This window comes from Parambassis ranga, chromosome 14 (genome assembly GCF_900634625.1).
Source record: "Parambassis ranga chromosome 14, fParRan2.1, whole genome shotgun sequence".
Lineage (NCBI taxonomy): Eukaryota > Metazoa > Chordata > Actinopteri > Ambassidae > Parambassis > Parambassis ranga.
In genome coordinates, this window is record NC_041034.1 from 9763618 (window position 1) to 9788662 (window position 25045).

Here is a 25045-nt window from a genome sequence, read left to right on the forward strand (position 1 = left end):
TCCACGTCCATTCTGTGTGTAACTCACGCATGATATTACCGTTCATGGTTAACAGTATATCAGTTATTTATTCAGTACGTACTTCATAGAAACACAATAGATACAGACAGCAGTGATTGATGCTCCTTCCTTGTTCCATTTCTGGCTGAATGACGTGCTTTCTTGAGCTGGGAATGCCAGTTGGCAGCAATTCAACCAAACGCAATGTTAAAGTTCTTCTTCTCTCTAGGCCTTGTTGCATCATCAGTAGTTTTTTTAAAGGATTTTTTTCTTTGTGTGTGGTTCTGCCTGGAAGGAGTGAGTTGATTAAAAGAAAGAAGCTGGAAAAAAAAATCAAAAAGGGAAAAATCAAAGGAAAAAAAATGGAGCTGTTCTACTTTATTGTATAATTGCTAAAATAAATAAGATGTTAATGATGATGTCAGCTTTCTGACACAATTTTACATACTGTACTGTAACTGTGATGATGTGACAACTTCAGCCTAACATTTAAAGTGGAGAAAAGCCAGACAACAATAGTACCTACATGACCCAATTTCTGTCCAAATATATAAAAATATTCAAACAATCAGACAGAGATTGAGGAATATAAACAATGACCAATTTTAATTAAAAACATTCTACTTTTTAATCAAAATATGCAACTGTGTTTCTGATGTCCATCCTTTTGTCACATGAGTAATGTATTTGTGTCTTACATGAACATTTACACACACTCATACTTATTCACACCCACTCATACACAGCGGCTGACAAGGTAATGCTTATTACACGATTGATCTGATTGTTCGGTGAAGCAGAGTGAAATAAAGAATCTAATCCAGCAGCAGGTTGGTTAAAAAACAAACAAACATTCAGTCAGGCCCCCCTGACTGCAACCTCTGAGGGAGGACACATCTGTTTGCTAACTAAGAATACCAAAGTTTGTTTACAGATGTTAGCACACTGACTTAATCCCCTGACAAGTGTGTTTGATTTGATTCACATGTAACTACAAAAATGCCTGAATAATGGCCATGATTGTTAAACTATACTTGTTATCTCAACTGTCTGAATTTAAAATGCACTGTATGTATAACCCTGTAGGCCTTAAAAAACAGAATTCACTCCACAGGCCCAGCTTGGCCTGAGAGCAGAACTTGAATGGAATCTGAAACACAGAAACATCCAAACATCAGCGTTGCTAAGAAAACCCTTTAAGCCATTTGACAAAGGTCTCTTTTGTTGTTTGGTTTCCATAGGAACAGTTAAAAAGACTTCCAAAAAGGTCAAAATTTCAACGTGTAAAACCAAAATGAAGAGTCTTTTCTCAATTCAAGAGTCATTACGCTCCAGACAGATGGCAAACCTTTGCCCAAACAAAGCCCTTCTCAGCAAACGCGGGAGAGGAGAGGAGAGGAGAGGAGAGGAGAGGAGAGGAGAGGAGAGGAGAGGAGAGGAGAGGAGAGGAGAGGAGAGGAGAGGAGCTCCTTGTCCCTTTTTCGCCTCCATCCTTCACACTGTCAGGCCAGCTGTATGCACTGCTTCCAGGTTTCCAGGCTTTGTGGGAGTTAATTCTCCACAGGTGTGGGCTCTAGCGGCAGTGCAGCTACTCCTTCCACTACCTCTGGCCCAGACGCCTCTGGTGTATGTCCTGGTGTGGTTTCAGGCTCTGGCGGTGGGCGCTGGCTGAGGATGACCTGCACTACATAGTCTCTGGAGATGTTGAGTTGGTCCAAGCGCAGCCTGTCTGTCAGTGGCCGACCTGAGAAAAACCAGCGTTGGGTGGCTGCAGGCACGCCCTCCTGACTCTGGAGACGACGCTTCATCATGCCCACTGTGTCCGTGGAGCGGACCGCCAGCCTGAGGTCACGACCTGTGGAGAGCCGGAGCCGAAGCTGGCATTCCCCTCCTGAGCCTGGGTCGCTGGCACTGCCCGTGGAAGGGTCTGCAGCTCCGGAGTCTGGATCTGACCCATCGGGCTCATCAGAGCGCTCCTCAATCATGTTGACAGGAGGAGAGAGGCAGTAGACTGGCAGCTGGTATCGATTTCCCAGTTCATCATAACATTCGGTCAGTGCTCCTGAAAGAATGGAAAAAGTTTTTTTTTTAAAGATTTAAGTAAAATAAAAAGTAAAACTGCTTTTTACTGTATTATGAATATTCACCGTCATATACAGTAATTTAATATACTTGTACACATAGTGGGAAACCTTTGTGAAGTGAAAAACCGTTTTGCCCATTAATTTTTCACTTTCATTCTTTTTATATTCATTTTCCTTTTTATATTAGTGGCTTTGTAATCATACATGAACCAAAAGTTCAAGTCACTTTTCTTTTGAACAAAGCCAAAACCTGAACTGTAATTACACTGTAATGATATGAAATGCAGAAATGAGAGTTGAACTCAATAGAAAGACTGAGGAAAGGTTTGAGTAAAAACAGGAAATGTTGAAGCTTTGCCTATAAAACCAGCATTATTCTCTGTGATTCAGGCACTGAGAGAAAAGCGTGGATGGACACAGGGAAATCAGATGTAATGATGAGATCATACTGTCCCAGAAACAGAAACTGAACAGGGGGGAGGCAGGGGTCCTCAGGGGGATTTCTGACAGATCGTCTCACACAAGTAAAGTGACTACTTTACACTTACCTGAAAACACCAGGTAATTTTAATGCGGTTGTGGGTTTTTTGATTGCAGCTGTGCTCCCCAATGTCTTATACTGTTAATAATTTTAAAAAAGGTGATCATGATGCTTTTAGACATTCTGAAACTAACTAAATGATTTAAAAGTTCTCGGTGGTCTTTTGTAATGAACATATCTGAAAGGTCAGTGCCGCGTGGTGTTCTACGATTTAAACAGAGGCACAAGCCGCTCGACAGAGACAAGTCCGAGATGAGTCAGCAGAAGCCCACAGGATGTTACTCTGTTCCTGTTCACTAAATGACGGCTGCTGTGGTCAAGGTGAGGGCATTAAAGCAACTCAAGGCCTCAGGAAACCTTTATCAGAGTGAGGGAGGTAAAAGTGCAGGAAGCACAAAGTGCGAGCTTTACTTTGTTTAAGAACTATGTGATACTGTGGATAACAACTGTTCAAAAACAGACGTCACCATATAGTTGTTGAAAAAGAACTAGTGAACAGCTTAAGCTGACAACTTCACACAGAAGTAAGCTCTAAAGAGTCACTTTGATGACCACAAAGTTAGTCTCCTGTCAAGTGGAAAAAACAACAACAAAGCAAACAGCCCATCACTTGCACTGCAGGGGTTGGAGAAACCTTCAAAACGCAGTTCCTTTTCCTGATTGGTTCTAACAAAGAGTCCACGAAAAAAGGGCTTAAGCTCATTCTGAAATTTCATAACATGTCCTGCTGCTTCTGTAGTGACTGCCATGAAATGACTCTTACTGCCATCCAGAACATTTTTATCAAATGATGTTCACATTTGGAATTTTGAATGAAATGTTTTAATTATGGGATAAAATCACCATGAAATTAGGAAATTAACCAATTCATGTCCCACGTAGGATGAATTTTAATCACTTCAGTGACTGTTCTTGTTCTCTATCCAAATTTGTACAGAAATACAGACTGCCAGCCTCAGCTGTGGCTATTTGTCCATGGTTCTAATTTACATGCTAAAAGCAGAAAGATGGTTAACACAGTAAAACAAGCTAAATCTGCTTATCTATCCATCTATCTGTTACATACTTTAGATTAGAGGAAATTCAAGATAAGATCTGCGTTGTTTCTCCCATCTTACTGAACACACCAGAAAGTCAACCACAAACAGATTTTTACTGTACTTACACTGAGAGATTATAACTTTTAAAAACACTAGAAACACACCCCTTCATTAGTTATGTATTGATTCCTTACTGTACTTCCAAGCAGCAGCAGTCTAAACTTTAAAGTGAGGTAACTGAGATTCACTCAGAGGTTCTTTGACTCTTTTGAACCACAGGCTGAATAATGTAGAAGCTTGTGAGCAGCTTTATATTCACTAAATAGTCAATTATAGACGATGTGAGAAAGCATAAAAGGACAGCAGAGAAGCTACTCAAACAAAAATTATTAGTATGGCAGAGTACTTCCCATTTAGGCAACTTCAACATTAGATGACACTTGAAACCCACAGACACTTCCTGGGGAAGCTTTACCACATCATTTATATTCTATATTCTAACTAATGTAACTTACTGAGAGCTAGTATTGAATAGCTCCCAGTGGTAATGGCAGGAAAACATGTGTCATTAAAACCATGCCACAAATTTTGGTTTGTCACAGCACGGAATACAAAAACTTATCACCTATATCTACCAATGTCAAAATATGTTACCGTGCGGCAGTGTGATGCTGGCCCCGTCGAGGATGGCCTGAGCCAGCAGGTGGTCATTGCTCTCAAAGGCACTGGCCGCAGCCCGCAGCGCATCCCAGATTTCCTTCCGGCCCTCGAATGCTGGCGCCGTATCCCAGAACTCATCTCTCTTGCTGCGCAGCTGGCCTTCAGTCATCGGGTAGTCACTTTTCCATTTAGGCCGCTCTCTCTTCAGGGGCTGGTTACGCCCAAGAGCCACTGGGATGGAGGAAGGGAGAGAGAGAGGAAACGAGGCAGATATAGGGGGATAATAAAGAAAGGAAGAAAAGGGGGGAAGAAAGTAGAGGAAGAAGAAAAGAGAGAGAGAGACTCACAGGGAATGTGAATCAGGATGAGGTAATAAAAGATGATGAAAGAAAACGAAGAGAGAGAGTAAAAAAGAATTTCCAATAAAAAGAAAGAAGAAAAACAAAAGAGGATGTACGGAAAAGAAGCAGATGTAGGATCCAGCATGACAAAGAGAGGGGAAAGGTGGGGAAAAGGTAACAGATAAAAATCAAAAGTAGAGATTTAGAGAGGACATAACAGGAGTCAGCACTTATCTGAAGCAAAGCACAAATCTTTCAAGTTTGCTCAGGTAGCCGACTAAACTCAGATGACAAATTGAACCCGTTCCTTCACCATAACATGATACACACACCTACCTACACATGGACCAGATGTGTCACATTACTAAACACAGTTTAAAGACTGGGGATATAGCATCTAGCAGTGTTCCATCTGCAGCAGAATGGCTGATAAATAACACCATCTGGATTACCACCAAAGGGGACGACAGCTTCAGGAGGACAGGGTGTGTGTGTGTGTGTGTGTGCGTGTTACAGAGACAGCGGAGAGGGGAATGACGGATAAAGGTGTTGAGTTACACCTGCTGCTGCTGGAACACATGTACTCTAATGATCACATGACACAGTCTTGACACAACCCTTAACTGACTGTAAATAATCTGTTTGCAATGACTTTATTTTTTAACATGTCTGACTTTGTAGAGCATTATACCATAAAGCATTTGTACACCAATATGCTTATAAAATACCAGATTGTGATAGTATATGGTGGATCAATTAAGTCCCTACTTGACTAAATAGGATAGACATGTTGTGAGAGGGGAGAGGTGGGTGCTGCAACAGCAAACATTAACAGATCTGAGTGATTATGCAAAAGATTAAATCCCACTAATCGATCAAGATGTTTCAGAAACTTGACAACTTACACTAAAACTAGAAATAAAAAAGACCTGCAGGGAACTAAGCAAGTGTATTAAAATTATTTTGAAAACCAATAGGTTTATGGACATTCCACCAATACATTCCCATGTGCTTGTGGCCAGTCTGTCTCTTTGTGTTTGCAGTCTTACTTCTGCATTAGCCTACTTTCCAGCTTACATGTCTGCAAATAATTCTCTAATGTGTCTTTAAGCTTCTTGACTGTCTTTCAATAATTCCTTAAGGAATTAAGTAGGCCAAACTTACAGTACAATATTATCACACTAAAACCTAATTATGACATCTGCTTTAGCAGAAAATACATTTAGAAGTCTTGAGGTCTAATTCCCTCATCTCCGCCATCATCTGGGAAGGTGACAAGTAACAGCAGCTCGTCTGCATCTGTTTAACAATTCACAGCTTCTTAATACTACACAGATATTTACTGGCATGATGGCATCCAGTCCAGAGGGATGTCTAAAAGAGAGGCCAAGAACACAAAGGATACAAGAATATATCTGCATGTTTAAGTCTCCACCCCCACCCTCGCCCTGTCTGTAGTTACAAAAACTCAGCTTCCAGAAAACTACAGTACAAAGTTTTCGACCGCATTTCAGTGTTTTTTTATCTGCATCCTTTTACACTTGTCATAAGCCTTGCTTTTAAAGGGTGAAAGCAAAGGCTGCTCTTATTAACTACACTATTATTGTGTCTAGTGTACTTGTATCAATGCACACACTGTACTAATATATCCAGCTGGTGTCTGGAGGAAGCAATGATGAAGCATCGGTTATTACAGGCTAACTTAGACCTATAATTTTTGACAGCCTCATGGTATGCATTGACAGGATCCATTATTTATATGCTACCCATTCATTGTCCATGCTTTTTTTTTGGTAGAGCCGCTTGATGCTTCACAGGAGCATCAGGCTGGCTGTTGCTCATTTGCATAAAATTGAGGCCTCTGATATATTATGCAAATGAGCAGTGACCAATGCTTCTGAAAACTCTGCCCAAAAAGGCAGATTTCTGTATTGCTCCATTGAGCATGTCATGTCGGCTGCAAATTCTTAAAACCTGTCATTTTAAGTCACATTAAGTTTCAAATTTTAGTGTCTATTGTCCAACTAGGTTATGATGGCACTGTGAATACACAGGAAAATAAACTAAATTGTGTTTTATTTCTTTTGAAAAAGGCAAAAGGCTGGTGGGGCAGTGGGCAATATAATCAGTGTACGGTATGTCTGAAGACCAGTAATGCTGTTCCCTGGAATTGACTTAAACATATTAATGAATATCTTTTGGTTACATGAATATTATGGGGACGCCAGTGAACCAGTTTTACACATCCTGATTACAGTATCATAGGGTAAAGTATTGATACGACCATGCAGAAATAAACTTGAACATTTTTTGATCTGCACACTTGCACCAGAACCTGATGAAACACTGTTTAAAATAAGCAGTAAATAACAATAATCTTATGCAGTCTTTTGTGTGGTGTTGATACACTGCCCTGCTCTTAAGCCTTTAGTAAACACTGTATAAAAACACACTTCCTTAGATCATGAAGTTGCAGCAGTCTGAAGTTTTGACACCTCCACTTTGCCCTGTACTGAACGCAACATGCCCCAAAAAGACCTCACTGATACAGCCTGTCAATTAAAACAGAACCAGCCATGAATGCAGCACTGATCTGAACAGTACGTTTAAGTTGTGCTAACATTTAAATCACACTGAATCACTCCTGTGCGCTCCCTGCATGCCATTGCTATCTGTGACCCATATTTGTTATGCAGAAAGCTAGCAAGCTAACTAGCTGCGTTTTAGCCGGCTAGCTCAGTCAACACCAAAGAACAAAGGGAGGCAGCGTCGCACAGTAAATATTTCCCAGTTTGTAAAGCAGCAGATGAGCCATCATGTGTGGCTCCAAGGCCCGCTGTGTGGAAGCAGATACCCGGGGGTGCTGCTGTGTGTCTGCGGCTCTGTCTGGCTCGGATATAAAGGGAAGGCAATGAGACCTCCAGCCAGGACAACATGCAGAAAGCCCGGAGGAAGCCCCTGAAAAAAGCCAAGCTTGCGGCCACTAAGAAACGTCGATAAGCCCCATAAGTTACCTCCAGTGCCGTCCGAGTTCTCGTTTAAGCTGCCCGAAGAGTCGTGGTGGCTCCCGACACAGCCACCCATGGATGTTTCGGCAGAGCAGCCCGGGCTAGGTAGCTCACCCCCCGGCCCACAGCTAGAGCTACATCCACTACCCCTCTCTGTCGTTTTCCTCTCTTCCCCCCTCCCCTCTTTCCTTCCGTCCTTTCCTTTCTCCTCGTTTCCTCTTTCCTCCCTCCCTCCCCTCTTCTTGCTCTCAGCATTGACGGGGCGCAGCAGGCAGTGTCCTCATCTTCCTCATGAGCTGGGAAGGCGGAGAGAGAGAGAGAGAGAGAAACGGGGGTTCACATCGTTACAAGGTGACCGAGAGAGGAATGAAGGAGAGAAAGAGAGGGGCCGAGGGAGGAAGAGGGAGAACAAAGGGGAAGTGCCACTGAAAACAAAAAGATGCAGTCTTCTGTGGGGCATCAGATGTTTGCAGGAGACTTTGCAGTCTGGTGGTGGTGGTGATGATGATGATGATGTACTCTGACATGTCTGCTGTCATGTTTTGTGAGAAGCTGTTTGCTGTCCTGATGAAGACACATCAAAATACTTACCCCTGCGTCCTTGAATGCCAAGCAAGCACTCCTGCTGTTTCTGCTGGCCTCAGTGACTCAAACCCATGTTAACCAACGGGCTGGATCAGCAGTTCTATTCTATTCTATTGGTCTATTTCTATTCTGTGCTGCGCTGTCTTGCATGGTGTCGTTTTAGAGGTTAGACAATGTAGATAATGTACAATATAATCCAGATTATATTCTGTTCTTTTCTATCTTGTAGTAGACAGGTTCTGTATTTAGACTATTTAGTCTGTTGTTTCAAGTAAAGACACATTAAAAAAATCACATTTCAGTTATTGCTTATTATATATATATATATTATAAGCAAATATATATATATAAACACATAGGCCCTTGTTTTAGATTCAGTTCTGCAGTGGATGGACAAGCTCCTGGAGCCCATGTGTTTATATATATATATATATATATATATATAAACACATGGACCCTTGTTTTAAATATTCAGTTCTGCAGTGGATGGACAAGCTCCTGCCTGGTCACTATCTTTAGGACTTCGCAGAGATACTTGGGTGTAATTTGACACACCAGTGCGCGCACACACACGCACACACACACACTCAGACACACACATTCAGACACACAACCACTCACGTTTGTTAACATATGCACACACCAGCACAATAGCAACAGGATAGCATGGGTAATTTGACAACAAAGCTGTCTGGAATTACAATTATTTCCCAGTGCTGAGAACTGAAAGGAGGTACTCATGCAGGAGGAGAAGGCTTACTTGGAAACTCTTTTTCTGACTATCTGCATGACATAAATGATGTAAGATGATGTAACAAGTTACTGAGAAAGTGCTTCTTATGCTGCTGCATACTGTATGAACATGATCACAGCAGGAGATCTGTATCAACCTTCTGTACTGCCTTCTATATGTAGACTCCCATTCATGATGCAAATGACAGAACATGGCATGATTCATTTAGAGACAGCTTATGTAAAAAATCATGGAGGCCAGAAACACATTATTTCACATAAGGGTTAAAATAAAGCTTACAACATGTAGTTGTATGGTTCTAATTAACATTGTTGTTTGTGCAGTGTGTTGTAAGCTATGCCATATTACCCACACTTGACTGTTCAAGGCAAGAATAAGCTGTTGACTAAACACACATGGAAGGTGTGCGACTAGATTCACATCTAAGAACTGTCTTCTGGTGACTTTGTTTTATCCTGCAGTATGATTAAATTAGTTATAATGGTGCAAAATTACTGAACAGGGAGTTAGCACTGTCCCTTCACAACAAGAAGGTTCCCGGTTAGATTCTGGCTGGAGTCTTTCTGTGTAAAGTTTGCACGTTCTGCCTGTGCCTGCATGGGTTTTACTCCGGGTACTCTGGCTTCCTCCCACATTCTAAAAAATTGTTAGGTTAATTTGTGACTCTTGCGCGTAGGTGTCAGTGTGATTGTGAATGGTTGTCTGTCTGTCCCTGTGATGGACTGGTGACCTGTTCAGGGTGTAGCCTCTCACCTGGACTGGGTAGGGCTCCAGCCCCCCATGACCCTGCACTGCAGAACAAAGCTGGTTCAGATGATGGATGGAATTACTGAACAGGGAGGAAGTGCAATTTAAGAATTTTGCCAGCAGGAGGAGCACTTTAAAGGCACTCAGACATAGACATATATATAATAGGTGGACATTAGTGTCACAGAGCTGAAATGTGTCTAAAATGACACAAATTAGACCTGCTGACTGCCAGCTGCTGCAATAAAATATTGTTAATGTAAGTAATAGGTGTGGAGCAGCATGTCGGTTCAGTGGTTAGCACCCTGGCTGACTGGGGCCTTTCTGTGTAGAGTGCAAATTCTGCCTGTGCCTCTTCCTACCACATACAAAAGACATGCATGTTAGATAATTGGGACTCTAAAGTGGCTTTAGGTGTGAGTGTTTGTGTATCTCTCTTTGTAGGCCCTGTGATTGACCTCTCCAGGGGGTACCACGCCTCTTGCCTATTGCGTTCTGGGATAGTTTCCCCAGTGATGGATGGAAGTAAAAGGTGTGTTTATATGTTATGTGGTATACTGTTGCAGTTTTTTATGCATTGTGGAAACATTTTCATAAATTATTAATATATTTAATATTACTGGTGTTGCTGTCTTGTCTTTCTAAATGGTCATTGTGCTATACATGGCTCGGACAGTAGATGGTGCTAGAAAGATGGACCTGTAGACTGAGGTGCCCTGTTGGGACATCTGAGTTGAGGCTAAAAGGTCAGGTGCTTACCTCTTCTATTTTTAGTGTAATTAAAGATCCTCAGCTTTTTTAAAAGATATAATGGTACATATACTAATATAGTAAGTATATGTAAATACATTATATACACTAGAAAACACACTCAGGCAATATTCAGCTGCAGCAACATCTGTCAATACATCTGCTGTCGCACAGGCTTCAGTAAAAAATACATGGAAGAGTACTTTTCTGATAAAAACATGGCATGTTGGCTAAAAACAAGAAAGCAGAAAATTGCTAGGGCACTCTGACCACTGAGGCAGTAATTGCTCAGCTGTCTGTCCTTTCTGCTGCCAAACAACCACATGCCAGACTTCAATTTTCAACTAGGGGAAAAAATAATAAGCTTATATTCTTTGCTTTTGAAATGGTCCCTTCTTTATTTGGCACATCTGTTTAATCTTTGTCACTACTTTTCTTTTCTTTTTCTTTAGTCCCCTCTCTCTGCACCTTTTGTATGCATCCATTAGAATAGGTGGTGCAGAGGTTAATAGGCTTGTCATCGATTGATTGATTTATTCTTAATTACACAGCTCTTGCACCAGCTCAAAAAAATCGGTAGGCTTATATCTGGTCTATTATTTATTCGGTGCTGCGGTTCCAATTGTCTGGCCATTTGAAGATGTCCAACGGCCCATCTGCTGGTGCACCAATCGATTTACTGTTATCTGTCAAGCACTACCCCCTCACTACCCTCCCACACCTGAGCGTTCTTGATGATGACCACAGAGACAGGCTGCTGGATGATCTTGAAGTCATTCAGATCCAGCTGTGTGTGAAGGAGGCTGCGGGACAGCACACAGTTGATTGTCCCCCCCCCCCCCCCCGCCGGCTGATTCATCTCAGTGTCACACTTCTATGAAAGATTGAAGAGAAAAGGAGATAGGATGGAGTAAAAAAACGAGAATAAGAAGATATAAAAGGATGAGGGGCTGGAAATTTAGAATGAGCAACAGAGATGGGGTTAACACACAGACAGGCTGAGAGAGATTCAGGTCAAGCTGACCCTCGGGTATTCAACATCAAGATGATCCAAAACTATGAACACACACCATTCCACCTGCTAAACAATCGATATTTGTGCAGATGTGCACTCCAGCTCTGACATTTTCAGAATGCTGTGTTGGAAAATTTACAAAATCATCGACGTATTATGCTCAAGCAGCTAACAGGTGATCTCCTTACCATAGTAAAAATTTATATTCTAGCAGTGCAATGGATCAGATGATCAGATTTGTTTTAACCATGCCTTAAATCCCTTGCATTTTTTCCAAGATGCACCAAATCTCCAAAGGGAGAATCCTAAAATCCAGATGTGCTACTCTGACACAGACAAATTCCAACTGTAGCCTGTTCATTTCTACAACAAGAGGTTTCGACAAAGTAAGAGCTATTACTAATGTAAAACAAGCTTTTTATGTATTATCCTTTTTAGTGTTGAAATAAATGTGTAATGTGCTGCCAGAAAACCTCGAGCCTGCAGGTTTACTTGTGTCTTGTGTTTGTAGGTGCTGTGGATGCTTTGTTGGCTGGACGCTGTATGTCATCAGTATTAGTATCAACAAGGAAAGTAGTTCTCCATCATGAGACCATAACAGCGGACAGGTTCAAAGGATCTCCAAGTTCCAAGTACATCAACACAACCATAATGAAAACGTACATTACCACAATTACAGCTGTAGATAGAGAGAGAGAGAGAGGAATGGAGGGAGATGGTGGAGCTGACATCCTCTTACTAATTTTGGGCATTACTGCTGCAGTACTGGTGGCTTCGTATATCTTATCATTCCAGAGTCTGTCTAGCTTTCTTTTGTCCTGTGTGGTGTGTGTGTGTGTGTGTGTGTGTGTGTGTGTGTGTGTGTGTGTGTCACATCCAAAGCAAACATCACACACAATCCTGACTTGTTATGGTAAAGCTCTCTTTCATGAAGATTTGTCTGGATGTGTCATCAGTACCTCATACTCCCCGCTGCACTGTATATACTTCATTTGCTCTATCATCACAGCCATCTCTCTTGATGTAAACCTTTACACTTAATACATTACACTGCCTTATGTGTAACCTTTTGACTGGTGTTTCAGCAATGCTCAAGACAAATACTGTTACATAACTTATCCTTTCTGACCTGCAATTTAGGATGTTGGACTTCCAAGAATAAAAGACCGTGCTTAGGATTTAGGAGGGGTCTGTACGAATGGAATGCAGCATTTATAAATGTACTTTCACACATGTCATTTTAAGCTGCTATTATTAGTTGTTTGATTCTTCATTTGAACCCAAAGAGAGACCTAAACATCTCATCTTGATCTCACTAATGCTAACAAATCTATGTTAAGAGGAAGAGTAGTTGCAGAGCTGCAGAGCAACATCTATTGCACCCAATTTTTAATATCTGTGTTATTTAGTTTATAAAATTAAATAATTTTTGATGATTTTGAGTAGATATGGGGTGAAGAACAGTCCTTATTAGAATGTTACAAGGAGGTGTAATCATAGATTAATCACAGTCATAATTAGACACTTTCTTCAGTCATGTGTTTGTGTAGCTGTGCTACATTTACAGCAATTACCTGCATGACCTGTAACAAGTTCATCATGATTATCAGAGCTGCAGCCACTGACAGCAAGAAGACAAAGAGAAGGGTTGTGCAGTTCTGTGGCATATGGTGTCCATCCATCCATTCATGCGGGTTTCCTGGTTAATAAGTACAAGGCAGACAGTTGGAGGAGTTGAAGTTCACTTGTGAATATAGAGCCTTCAAAATAAAAACATTATCTAATAATTTAAAATGCTCTCACATTAAATGTCAATTTCATTTCAGAGCCTTTCTACTAATTTCTTTTCTGTCATCTGCAATAACCAATGCAGTTTGGTTGTGGAAAAATTCAGCAGGCTTTGGCAGAGCTTAAAGGGCAATTAGCAACATCATGAAATAAACCAGCAGAGTCTCCTGTTTGACAAGAGAGGGATTAAACAGGTATTCCACCAGCTGAAGGTGACACACAACGCCTCTGAATCTGTAGGTCTTCTCCTTTCAGTCAGGTAGCCTCATCTCCTGCATGCCTGTAGAATTTCTCCTCCTATAGTATGCATACATCGCTGCAAAGTGTGTCACAGCTGGATAGCCTCCAGGCTAACATAGAAATGCGACCACAAAGTGAGCCTGAGACACCTTCTTGTCTTGTTTGGATTATTCGGTAGCAGTGTGAGTCAAATTAGGTTTTTGTATCAGAGGTGTCTCCTAATGTGTCCTGGCATGATTGGATGATAAAAGTCACGAAGCGAGAGGAGCAGTGACAGCCTCCAACAGCCAACACATAAAGTGGCTGCTCCTCTCCTGTTGCCTAGCTAAGAGGGTGTCTAAGTGATAATCTAATGGATTCAATCCTAATCTAATTAGATCTAATTGAGCCCGGTGTAATGCAATCCATTAAGGTGTAGTGATTGGAGTTCTTAGAAGGGTGATGGTGATGTTTGAGACAGGCCTATTGCAAACAACAGCTTGGTGTTTATTTTACTAAACTGTTGGTGTGTGTGATTCATTTGCTCATATTTACGTCAAAGGGAGCCTTTCTTCAATTTCAGGAATGAGTAGAGGGAATGTTGAACGTGGAATGAGAGAATGACACACACACTCACACACACACAGAGCGCTCGCCAAATGGCATGTAGACAGACAGCAGGACAATCAGCGATATTTAACTTCCTGTGCTCCTCTGGAAGTGTACCATGTACACACACACACATACACACACACACGGTAGTATTTCAGGTCCCCAGGTACACACACACATATAGAAACTTACATGGATTCACACATGGCCAATCAGCTGGTGTGACACCATATGTTGCAGTGTTGGCAGCAGTGTTCAGTCGGTGGGTGACAAACCATTCAGAAGCTACACACACACAGACATAACTCAACTATCTTTTCAGAACAATGCTCCTGAAAGACTCAACAGTGATGCTAAATGACAGAATGATTGATGAATCTGAATTACAGAAAGCTCGTGTGTTTGTGATATGATGGGAATCTGAACACACACTTGGAATATTGTTATTATATTATATCTAATATCAAGACAGACACAACCTTAACCTTTGTTTTAATGTTTATTCTGGTTTAGTTTGATGCGGTTCTTGCTTGCTGCAGTAACATATGGATCCATCGTGTAAATCTATACACAGAGTATAAACAGCTCTGACAGCTATGTGACTTCCAGCTCCCAGCATACCACCGCCAAAGCCCCAGATACCACCGAATGAAGTGGAGCTCCCCTTAGTGTGATGGTTGAGGCTTGTGGAGACTCTTCTAGCTGTCAGGCAGATCTGCAGGTCTGTGTCCTTTGTTCACCTAATACACTGCCCTCTATGTAATGGAAAGTCAATGTTTCAGCTCTCACTGAGTGGTAAATGTTTAACATTTAAGTCAAATGGCCAGCAATGAATGCAATGTATGGTAAACAGGGAGGGATTATGCCCATGTTTATTATCCATCTTGTCCATCGCAGAATGTTAAAACATTCAGGTTATCCTAGTTGCTATAGAGATAAATAGATTAGTAGATACTTTGAGAAATAATGAAGAGATCAATCCCATTCTGTAGTCTGCCAGTCAGAAGAGAGCTAATTTACCTTACCATTAAAACAGAGGGACACATCAATAGCTATTTCCCCTGAGTGTTTACCTTTGACAAGTGTTTCGACTGCAGGAACGAAATGAAAGCGAGTCTTTTCATTTTGAGAACTACTCAAAAGTGCCCATCACTCTAATGGTAGGGAATCATTGCAAATTCCTAATTCCTCTCAGCATTAGGCTAGGTTTTACACATTTTCTATAGTAGTTAAAGATCTGGATCAAAAGTCTTATTTTGTGTGTGAACATCAGACAGATGGAGATCGTCTATGTTGGGGTTTAGCTTGTTTCACGTTTTTTTTGCTTGTGGCTATCTGGCTGTTATCTCTGGCTATTTTTATAAAGGGGAGGGTTATGCAAAGGGGAATTATGCAAGTTTTTCCAGTAAAGACACAACACACACTGTTTGTTTGTGAATGAGGATTTTATGATCATGAGCAGACAGCAGCAACTGTAACAAGAGAAGTATTATGATGTGTAGGCCAAAGTCACAGGGCTCTTGAAAATGTCATAGGTGGTTGTAAAAGTTATGATGTTAGCTAACAACAACAGCTAATAAGCTGAATTACGGCGCGCACAACCGAACAACCAGTGACTCGGGGTGAACAAATATGAGGGCGCTTGAGTCGAGTGTCTCATAGGTGCCTCTGAGAAGCACCCAAGGTCGGACAAACATTATGTAATGTCTCTGTACAAACAGCGGTCCACTGTGGAAGAGCAGGCATGCAGACAGATGCATGCAGGTAGCTGTGTATACATTACTTAAAAAGGAGGGAACAGAAGAAATGTCACCTTTTGAGTGTTCATACCTTACTATATTTAGTGTCAGCATTTATTATTAATCATGTGAGACCGATCTTTACATGACTGATTCCTTGCCTGATAGTTGCATCTGCAACTGCAGTGTAACTGCAAAACATGAAAAACTGACTTTGACATTTGCGTGCTGCTGCTGCTGCTGCAACAACACAGAAAGTGTGCATCACATACTGCACCCTTAGATGTTCAACACATCTTCATGACACTTTCAGAGAGATGTGCATGTGTGACATTAACAGACGGACAGACACACAAACAGCCTGTACTCTTCAGGCTTTCTTGCACTTTGGCAGGAGATGTTGAGTTCGGCCTCAGTTCTGTCAGCAACACAAGCTCGTCATCTATAAACTCTCTGTGATCATAAGATACACTTGGCACACTTCTCTCTTTCTCTCTGTAACACACACTCTCTGAGAACATTGCGTATCTGTGCATGCACGCTTTGCATATCATGTGCTAATGAATTGTTGAGTTTGACCGTTACACAAGAGGTTCATGTGTGCATGCATGTATGTGAGAATATCTACCTATCTGCATACATCTCTGCCTTTTCATTGATTATGTCCTTCTATATTGCATGCATAGCAAGTGTGTGTGTGTTTGTCCAGAGGGCATACCTCTGGCTGTGTGCCGAGGCTTGAGGCACAGCCCAAAGAAGGGAGGGGGGTTTCTGTCTTGATCTACATGGATTAAATTGCATCTGTTTGTATACAGGGGTGTGTGCACACATCTCTGTGTGTGTGTTTGTGGGTGAGTGATCACACAGGATACATGTAATTGTCCACTGGCAGCTCAGTGGTGCTGGTTAACACCTCATAACAGGATAACACACAGACACACCCAGGCAAACGTATGAGGGGGGAGAGCAGATACATGTGAAAAAGGTTGTTACAGGATGTAAAACATTTACATCATGCCTCCTTTAGTCGGTCCATCACTATTGTGTAATTCAAAGAATTATATATGACAACTTGGACTTGAATTGGGCAAAACACTACAACTCCTCTACAGCTTCATATGTTGTGGGATTCCCTTTAATGATACGCATGTTGAGGGTTGGCAGAATTGCTTAACAAAAACACACAAATCACAACAAATATTTAGGGCTCAAACCCTTTCCACATTTAATAGTAACAGGATACACCAACAAGCACAGTAACACACCAATACAGTGCAGGACGCACAACATGAAAGCACATGTTAAGTACATTAACCTTAACATACCTACATCGGAAACTTGTTCCGTGGAAACAGAACATTAGACTTAACATACAGGCACGTACACACAGACACACACAGTGCGTTTCATGTCTAAGTGTAATGTGGAGTGTGTGTATGAGTGTGTGGTGAGGCAGTGTACCTGATTGTATTTCCTCTGCAGCAGCTGATACTGTAGCCGCTGTGACCACCTGCACCTGTCACTGTACGTCATGCCTCACACACACACACACACACATGCACACTCTCACTGCACTTACACTGAATGCAAACTGAGTCTTACTGAATAATTTGGATGACCGGATAAGCACAACAAAGCCTCTGTATCAGGGGCTGAAGCTGCAGTCCAATAAGCATCACATTTCCAGATGTTGACAAAGACGCTTTGAGTTGAATTTTTTTAGGGTTATGAAATTATTATTTTTTTTTAACCCATTTGGCTGCCTGAGAAATCCTTGTTTCCATCATGGATACTAATAGGGTGTGAATGCTAAGACAAAATGTCTGTGAGGCAAAATTGTCTTAAACATGTCACTTTGGCAATTTATCTTTCACACACACACACACACACAACGCAACAGATTTAAATACAAGTTTACTCACAAACATGTACAGCATATTATGAATAAATATTTACAGCAGTGAGATGACATTCATGTGACTGGTGGAGGTAGAAAGGAGATTTCTTATGTAACTTCTCTTTTAACAAACACACACAAAATATAAAATTGCAAATTCTTTTTCCACATGTGTTAACAAATATGTTTTTTTCAATTTCTTGAATTTCTTGCTAACTTTTGTCAATCATGCTGAAAGTTTATGTTTTTTTATATATTACACATTTTATAAAGTCAAATACAGTGATCTCATACATGTTACAGTAAGTTTCAAAGATTCAGTGGCACATTTCAAGCTTCAAATGTTCACAATAATCACAAATACATAGAACATACAGTCAAACAGGCACATTTATTGATTATATTCGAAATAATAGACCTCTTTTCAGATTTGAAACACAAATCAAATCATTACATGTACACATGAAGGCAGGACTGAGGTGACTTTTTTAAAACTGATTCCAGGTAGTCTAAATAATACTATAGGCGAGCTATCACTGTGAAATTGGAAAGTAAATAAAGTAAGCACTTCAGCTATGTGTAATCTGACGGCAGTGTTTACAGTGAGCGTAACAGACGATGCAAACAGATCCCACTGCATGAGACAGATTATCTCCCCAGCTCTGCCTGCTTCTTACTGTAGCAGAGCTTACACAGACGGGGAGAGGGAAAATAGTTCCAGCTAATATATAATGACGGAAAGTGAAAGGGCACTTATGATAGTCACAAGTTTGGATCTCAGATGTCTGGTACACAAATAAACACAAGTAAATGATGTGGCGCACTGATGAGGTTTATCAGGAAGGAATGAAAAACAGATGAGCTGCGTTTGATTATACACAAATGAGACTCCCTGTTTTAAATAAGACTTTCAGCCACAGGGTAAACAAAATATAATTTCCTATCTCTGCTTCATGGAGGTTTTGTCAGGGTCTCTGGTGCTGTGTGGTTTCTGATGGATATTTGCGCTGCTAGCGTTGTGCTGAATTAATGCTACTTGCTTTGAGAATGAATTATGTGGAAACAAGTGGAAAAAAAACACTAAAATCTAGCTTTGGTCTTCAGTGGGAAAAAAGTCCAGTCCCAAGTCAAATGACTGCAGGTACATGATGCCATATAGACATACAAACTCAATAAATTAGGTTGTTAACTTGGGTAGGAACAATGTCAGGCTTCGTGATGTTTCACTACTCCTTAGTACATGTTACATATATATATATACAGGTGAGTCTGCTCCTCCTACTCAGTTTGACTTGGTACGCAAAACCCAATGGTGCCCCAACCCCCTTTGTTCTTCCTTCTCTCTCATCCATCTCTACAGGAACACCAGGGGGGCAAGATCTTGAGCTGCAGAGACATACCCTCCACCCAGAGTCTATCCTCCTGGGTTCCACAGTTTAAGCACTCCTCCTCCTCTTCTCCACACGCTCCTCATTCTTCTACTTCTGTACCTTCAATCCCCATCCCTTCAACCCACTTTCCCTCCAGTGTTCATCCCTCCCCCTCCCCCTATTCTTCCCTATACAAATAAAGCCATCAATTCAGAGGCATGGCCTAGTGAACTTCTCTTCACTCTTTGACCCATCACCATCTCAGCAATTATTCTATCCTTCTTCATTACAGCAATTTGAAAACACATGTTTGCTATTTCATAAATTTTCTCCAGCAATTTTGCTTTTTGTGTTTCTAAAACTCACATAACGCTGTTGTGAAAGGATATTCTGAGGCTTACTTGATGTAAGTAGTTGTTGTCACAATGAATTATATGTAGATTTTTCCCTTCCCCTTAAAGCCCCCAAAATCTTGTTTTCTCACAGCAGTGGGCTAATGGTATTTTTTAGTAATTCTACTAAACAGGTAAAGTCTTCCTTCACCTGTTTGCATGCACCAATCAGAATTTAGTAACATGTGATTCAAATGTTTGGCTGTTTTATTAAGGCCAATCAACCCTGATTAAGCACACAGTCATGCAGAGAAACCAAGAAATGTACGCTGAAGATTTGCTGTCTGACATAAGACAACACAACTGCTTCAAATCTGAAAATGTGCAAATCAAGTACAGAACCACAAATCAAGTACGCTGTAGTTGTAACAAGAGGACACTGGGGTCTTTCCATGCAGCCAGACAATGTGCAGGTATCTGAATCAGCAATTATTTCCCATTCCTTAAGGAAAATCTCACTTGGAATGGATTGAGTGCGTACATGAATGTTATTCTTGTAAAATAATATCCATTTAATAATACCAGTTTGATGCTTGGTGTCCACGTTTCCTGTGTTGATTAATGCATATGTTATTTTGCTCTCAGCTTGCTTTTATGTTGCAAATCAGTCGGCTCTCACTGCTGAACGTGCTGCTTTTGTTATTTATACTGTCACAAAGAACAGCCTTGCATCAGTAATACCATCTAACCACACAACCTCATCAGAAACCATAATGTTGAGCTTTAACACACAAACACACACAAATATTTGGTGTTAACTGCACAGACATTCACATTCAGTTTACAGGCTAATGTTGGTCAAGCTATTGAAGTCAGAGTTTCCTTACAGCTCCAGTTAGCAGAGCTGTTAGTCTGCCAGTTGGTCCGGGAACCTGGAGCTACATCTAAAACCTGCTCAGAGCAAGTCGTTTGAGGAGTTAGCGAGCTGTCTCGAGTAGGGTTCCCCTGACCACTCTTCCACCCCGACACCTGCTGCACGTCCAGGCCGCTAACACAACCATTCAGGTCTGAGTTTCCTTTCAGCCCATGTGGACGCTTTGAGTAACGATCTCTGTCTCTGCACCATTCCCATCCCCTGATCCCTGCCCTGTTTCTTCCTGTACCTCTGAGACAGAGAATCTCCTGGAAGGCGTGTCTGAAATCTGGGCTTCGGCAGTAGATGAGTGGGTTGAAGGCTGAGTTAGAATATCCAATCCAATTCAGGAGTCTGAAAAGCACATTAATGTCCAGGTCGACGAAGGATACGACGATGTTCAAGATAAAAAATGGCAGCCAACACAGGGTGAAAGTCCCTATTATGATCCCAAGAGTTTTAACAGCCTTGTGCTCCTTAAGAGAGAACTTGAGACGCTTCGTGGCTTTCTCCGTCCTTGCTTCCTTTCCTTCTACACCTCCTGATTTCTGAATGTTTAGTCTGTCCTCTCCTGCTGCCTGCTCCCCCACCTCAGCTCCTGGCTGGAGTTTATTCACAGCGGGGCTATCATCTGCAGTGTAATGGAAGTTATAGAAGTGCCTCGCCCTTCCTCTGATCTTCTCGAGCTGTTTCTGAGCCTCCTGGAATACACGGCTGTACAAGAAAATCATCACCACCAGCGGCAGGTAGAAGGACACGATTGAAGATGTCACCGCATACACTTGGTTGGTGTTAAATTCACAGCAATACTCATTTTGCAAGCAGTTCCAGGCTTCCTCCTTCTTTGACACCCACCATTGCAGATAGATTGGCAGGAAGGAAATGAGGGAGGCCACAATCCAAACTGTGAGGACCACTGCGAAGGCCCGAACCCTGGTCAGCAGCAGGAGACAACAGAATGAGCGCACATTGGTTAAATATGATGTTGGTTTATGCCTTTACCATATCCTGAGGTTAAACGATAGTACTGCACAGATTTGTACATGTTACCTACATTACCCACAATGCAAGACAGCAAGCTTGCAGACAGTTTGGCATCTGAAATCACTTATTTGTTCTACATCCTCCAGTCATTGTGACACTAACATTTTATTTGTTAGACAAATCAATTAGGAAATGAATGGAAACAAATGTAAGTCTGAAAGGTATTTTAGAGGTGAATAACAAATACAAATCAGGAGTGACATTTAGGCACTCTGCAGAAGAAAGGGCTACAGTTTCCTGCATGGTGCACCTCTGCCAACATCCAAATAAGGGATGTCAACAGGGTTTGTCTTTGACAGCAGACAGAAAACACCTGGATGCGGTGCTGTGAGATGTACAACATGTTGGAAAAATTGAAACGTAGAGAGTGCTGCAGCAGGAGTATCCTCCTTGTCTGACTCAAGTTATACACCAAGAATATTCAATAAACATATTTATACTACTTCAAACCACACAACCCATTCAGAGCTCTCTTATACCTGGTGAGAAGTGTTGGGTAGCGAAGAGGCGAGGTGATGGCAAGGTAACGATCCAGAGCGATCACACACAGGGTTTCTATACTGGCTGTCACACACAGCACGTCAGTTGCTGTCCAGAAGTTACACATAGTATTTCCAAACTTCCAGGTTCCCAGTAAGATGGAGGTGGAGCTAAACGGGACCACAAACACCCCCATGATGAGGTCAGCGACAGCCAGTGAGGCAATGAAGAAGTTGGTGACCGTCTGCAGCCGCCTGAAGCGCAGGATGGCTGTAATCACCATCACATTACCTGCACAGAAAAAGTCAGAAGTGTCAACAGTGTCATCAGTTCATTTTAACAACAACACAGCTTCATAACTTACCAAACACTATGGCCAAGATCAGGATGGCCATGGCAGCACCGAGCAACACAAGCTCCACATCACTGTACTGTGATGATGTAGAGTTGCTGTGCAGTGATTGGTTACCCAGTGGTGGCTCAGCACCTTCCATGATCTAGAGTCAGAACACACAGATAATAATAAATTATTAAATAATAGTTATAATTGGGTTGTACTAGGTGGATCTGGCTGTGAGGGGGATTTATCTATTACTAAATTTGTCTTTTTGACAAAATAATACCTTTAACTAGGCCAAAGGTCAGTCTGTGAGAGCTGACCTGTGTGTTATCTTACAGAGATAACACAGAATTTGCCCTTTCACAGAGGAAGTCACATGTTTATCAAGTTAAATGGTGAGTTTAGGTACCTATGTGCAGCATTTTGTCCTGAACTTGATTATTTAGCATGTAAATTTATGCTATGCAAATCCATTGGTCATCAGGACCCACAAAAACATCAGATATAAGATCAGTAAGTTTAGTCATTCTACTGTGAATGACACTTCTAATACAGCAAATAAGTCAGGTAAAATTCCTTTCCTTTGTATAAATATTTTGTGCAAGAAATATGTCAGTATAGCACAACGCTGGATTTATTATTTAGTTGTTTTACTAAAAATCCTCTAAAAACTGAATCTTATGTAGACAGTGCAGGTTCAGTGGCTCAGTTACTATTCAAGATCATCCTACAGCACACTGGCGTCAGTGTTATATTTGCCAGTTTTTAAGTGAACAGCATGCGGACTTCATGTTTTTTAAAGCACATCCAGACGTTGTTTGCCTTGACTGGATCCTCTGCATTAATGTGCGCTTGGATTTGTTCCAGCACAAATCCAAACACTCAAAACATGTGTTAATGCCAGCAGTAAAGTGACACATTGATTCACGAGTGTGTTTACCCACTTCTGCCGTGGTCAATGAGCAAAGTGTTGAGCATTTGGATGCTTTTCAAAGCAAAATAAGATTTTTGTTTTTTTTAATGACAATCATCGCTTAAGTGGAATAAATTGCTGTCCTTAAGTAAACAGAGCCAATATATGATGCAGCATAGGAGTGCCAGTGTGTGTGTGCGTGTGTCAGTCACACTGTCTGCAGCACACAGGAGCACTGTTGTGTGAAAATTTGTCATTTAAGTATTTTCCAGTTCAAAACCATGATAGACTGCAGAGGTGTGTCGAGAGAATGATGGATCTTTTGGAATGTTCATTTTAAAAATCAATCTCTCATTACTTGGGTTTCAGTGGTAATGAATGAAGTTCTGCACAGAGGGTCCCTCACAGAGAAAAGCATTTAAGGCCAGTTTAAAACAGAAAAAAAGGTTTTATACATTTATTTGTACTGTGTTCTGTGTGGTTGACCCTTGTTTTGGGACTGACTGTCCACTTACTGCTCTCCCTTAATCGGACTAACTTAGGTGGTTACCTGCACTGACACAAAGTCAAGTGAAGCCTGTAAAACAGACCCTGATCATCTCCCTTGAGGTGTTTAAACACTCTGAGACAAAAAAAACATTTGAACAGCTATCTGTGAAGCCAATGATCAAACACCAAAGATTTACCGAGACATAAAAATCCCAATATTTAGGCAGAGGTAGCTTGTTGATGGCTCATACTGAGTGCTTAGCACACAATGGTGCTCACAGAAACACAAGGAGACAGACGGCAAAATACACACACACACACACACTAATAACCCAGCTTTGGCTGTGCTTAGAATAAACAGAGGAGAGCAGAGCAAACTGTGAAAAATGCAAACACTCTAGGATTAAGGCATAAAGCATTTTTATCTGTCTTGATAATATAAACTATTGAGATAAAAGGTCATTTGGAGGAATCTGACGTGTTTCTGCAGTGTGTGGTCACAGCTGTTAGAACAAAGGGGATGACAGGTGGTGCTTTTAAAATACTTGAGACACAACATATTTTAAATCTACAGTAAACGTAAGACAGAAAAAAACATGTCTGCTTGGATAGTTTTTAAATAGTATAGTAATAATAAGTAATAAGTAATTTATTACTATAAGTAATAGTAATAATGGTTTTTAAAGTGCACACACACACAGCAACAATGTCAGCATGACTATAGTGGTTTAACATTATGTGTGCATGGAGGGTGTATGTACTGTAACCAGGCAGTTAGTCCTCTTACCTCTAGGCTTTCTGTTCTCTCCTTCAATCCAATGATTTCATTCTCCTGATGTTTTTTAAATCCCCAACACAAACTGTAATGTGTTTCTCTGCAGCTTTTTCTTCATGTTTTGCTGAGTTAACACTTTCTGTTTTCCTGCCTGTGACACACACACACACAGTGTCCTTCGCTTTCTGTTCTCACTCATGTATAAACACGCACTTTCAGCTCTCGTGCCTTTTTGAAGCAGCTGAGCCTGTCACCCATTTTATAAGCAGACCATGATGACATCACAGCAGGACAGTAGCCTATCAGAAGGGGAGGAATGTCTTTTAGTGTAGATCGCATGTCTGACTGGTCCATGACACCCTGTGTGCTCTGTGAGACACAGTTTTTTTTTTTACCTTCATTTATTCAAGGCGGCTTTTTCTGCATTTCTGCAATGACAATTCTGCTTGTCATTCACACGTGGGAAAATATAGCCACAAACTTCTGTTTGGGCTGATCAGCACTTTAACACGTGCCTCTGTTCAACAGGAAGGACCTGTGTTCATTTATACGCCCAGAATACTTAGAATTATTTATTTATATCAGAGAAAAACACAGCTCACCAACATG

General features: G+C 41.2%; 2 protein-coding genes across 2 annotated transcripts; both read right to left on the minus strand.

Annotated features, from left to right (window-relative positions):
* Positions 1–273: 273 nt before the first annotated feature.
* On the minus strand, positions 274–7902 carry ubtd2 (ubiquitin domain containing 2). The gene is made up of 3 exons (XM_028422490.1): positions 7681–7902; positions 4320–4556; positions 274–2062 (listed from the first exon to the last, which is right to left on the minus strand). Exons 1-3 carry the CDS (start codon positions 7748–7750, stop codon positions 1551–1553), a joined length of 819 nt encoding a protein of 272 aa, XP_028278291.1. The 5' UTR covers positions 7751–7902; the 3' UTR covers positions 274–1550.
* Positions 7903–17144: 9242 nt separating this feature from the next.
* On the minus strand, positions 17145–24530 carry adrb2b (adrenoceptor beta 2, surface b). The gene is made up of 4 exons (XM_028422327.1): positions 24449–24530; positions 22284–22416; positions 21919–22210; positions 17145–21328 (listed from the first exon to the last, which is right to left on the minus strand). The coding sequence occupies exons 2-4, from the start codon at positions 22411–22413 to the stop codon at positions 20341–20343; spliced, it is 1410 nt and encodes a 469-aa protein (XP_028278128.1). The 5' UTR covers positions 22414–22416; positions 24449–24530; the 3' UTR covers positions 17145–20340.
* Positions 24531–25045: the final 515 nt, after the last annotated feature.

Bases quoted from the DNA above. Each gene is read 5' to 3' on its own strand.
- adrb2b (XM_028422327.1), bottom strand. From the start codon at position 22,413: ATGGAAGGTGCTGAGCCACCACTGGGTAACCAATCACTGCACAGCAAC. The intron at 22,211-22,283 runs GTAAGTTATGAA...TTTTCTGTGCAG, and splicing joins GATCTTGGCCATAGTGTTTG to GTAATGTGATGGTGATTACA. The intron at 21,329-21,918 runs GTATAAGAGAGC...GCTGCTGACCAG, and splicing joins TACCCAACACTTCTCACCAG to GGTTCGGGCCTTCGCAGTGG.
- ubtd2 (XM_028422490.1), bottom strand. From the start codon at position 7,750: ATGGGTGGCTGTGTCGGGAGCCACCACGACTCTTCGGGCAGCTTAAAC. The intron at 4,557-7,680 runs GTAACTTATGGG...CCTCCATCCCAG, and splicing joins GAACTCGGACGGCACTGGAG to TGGCTCTTGGGCGTAACCAG. The intron at 2,063-4,319 runs GTAACATATTTT...CCATTCTTTCAG, and splicing joins CAGCATCACACTGCCGCACG to GAGCACTGACCGAATGTTAT.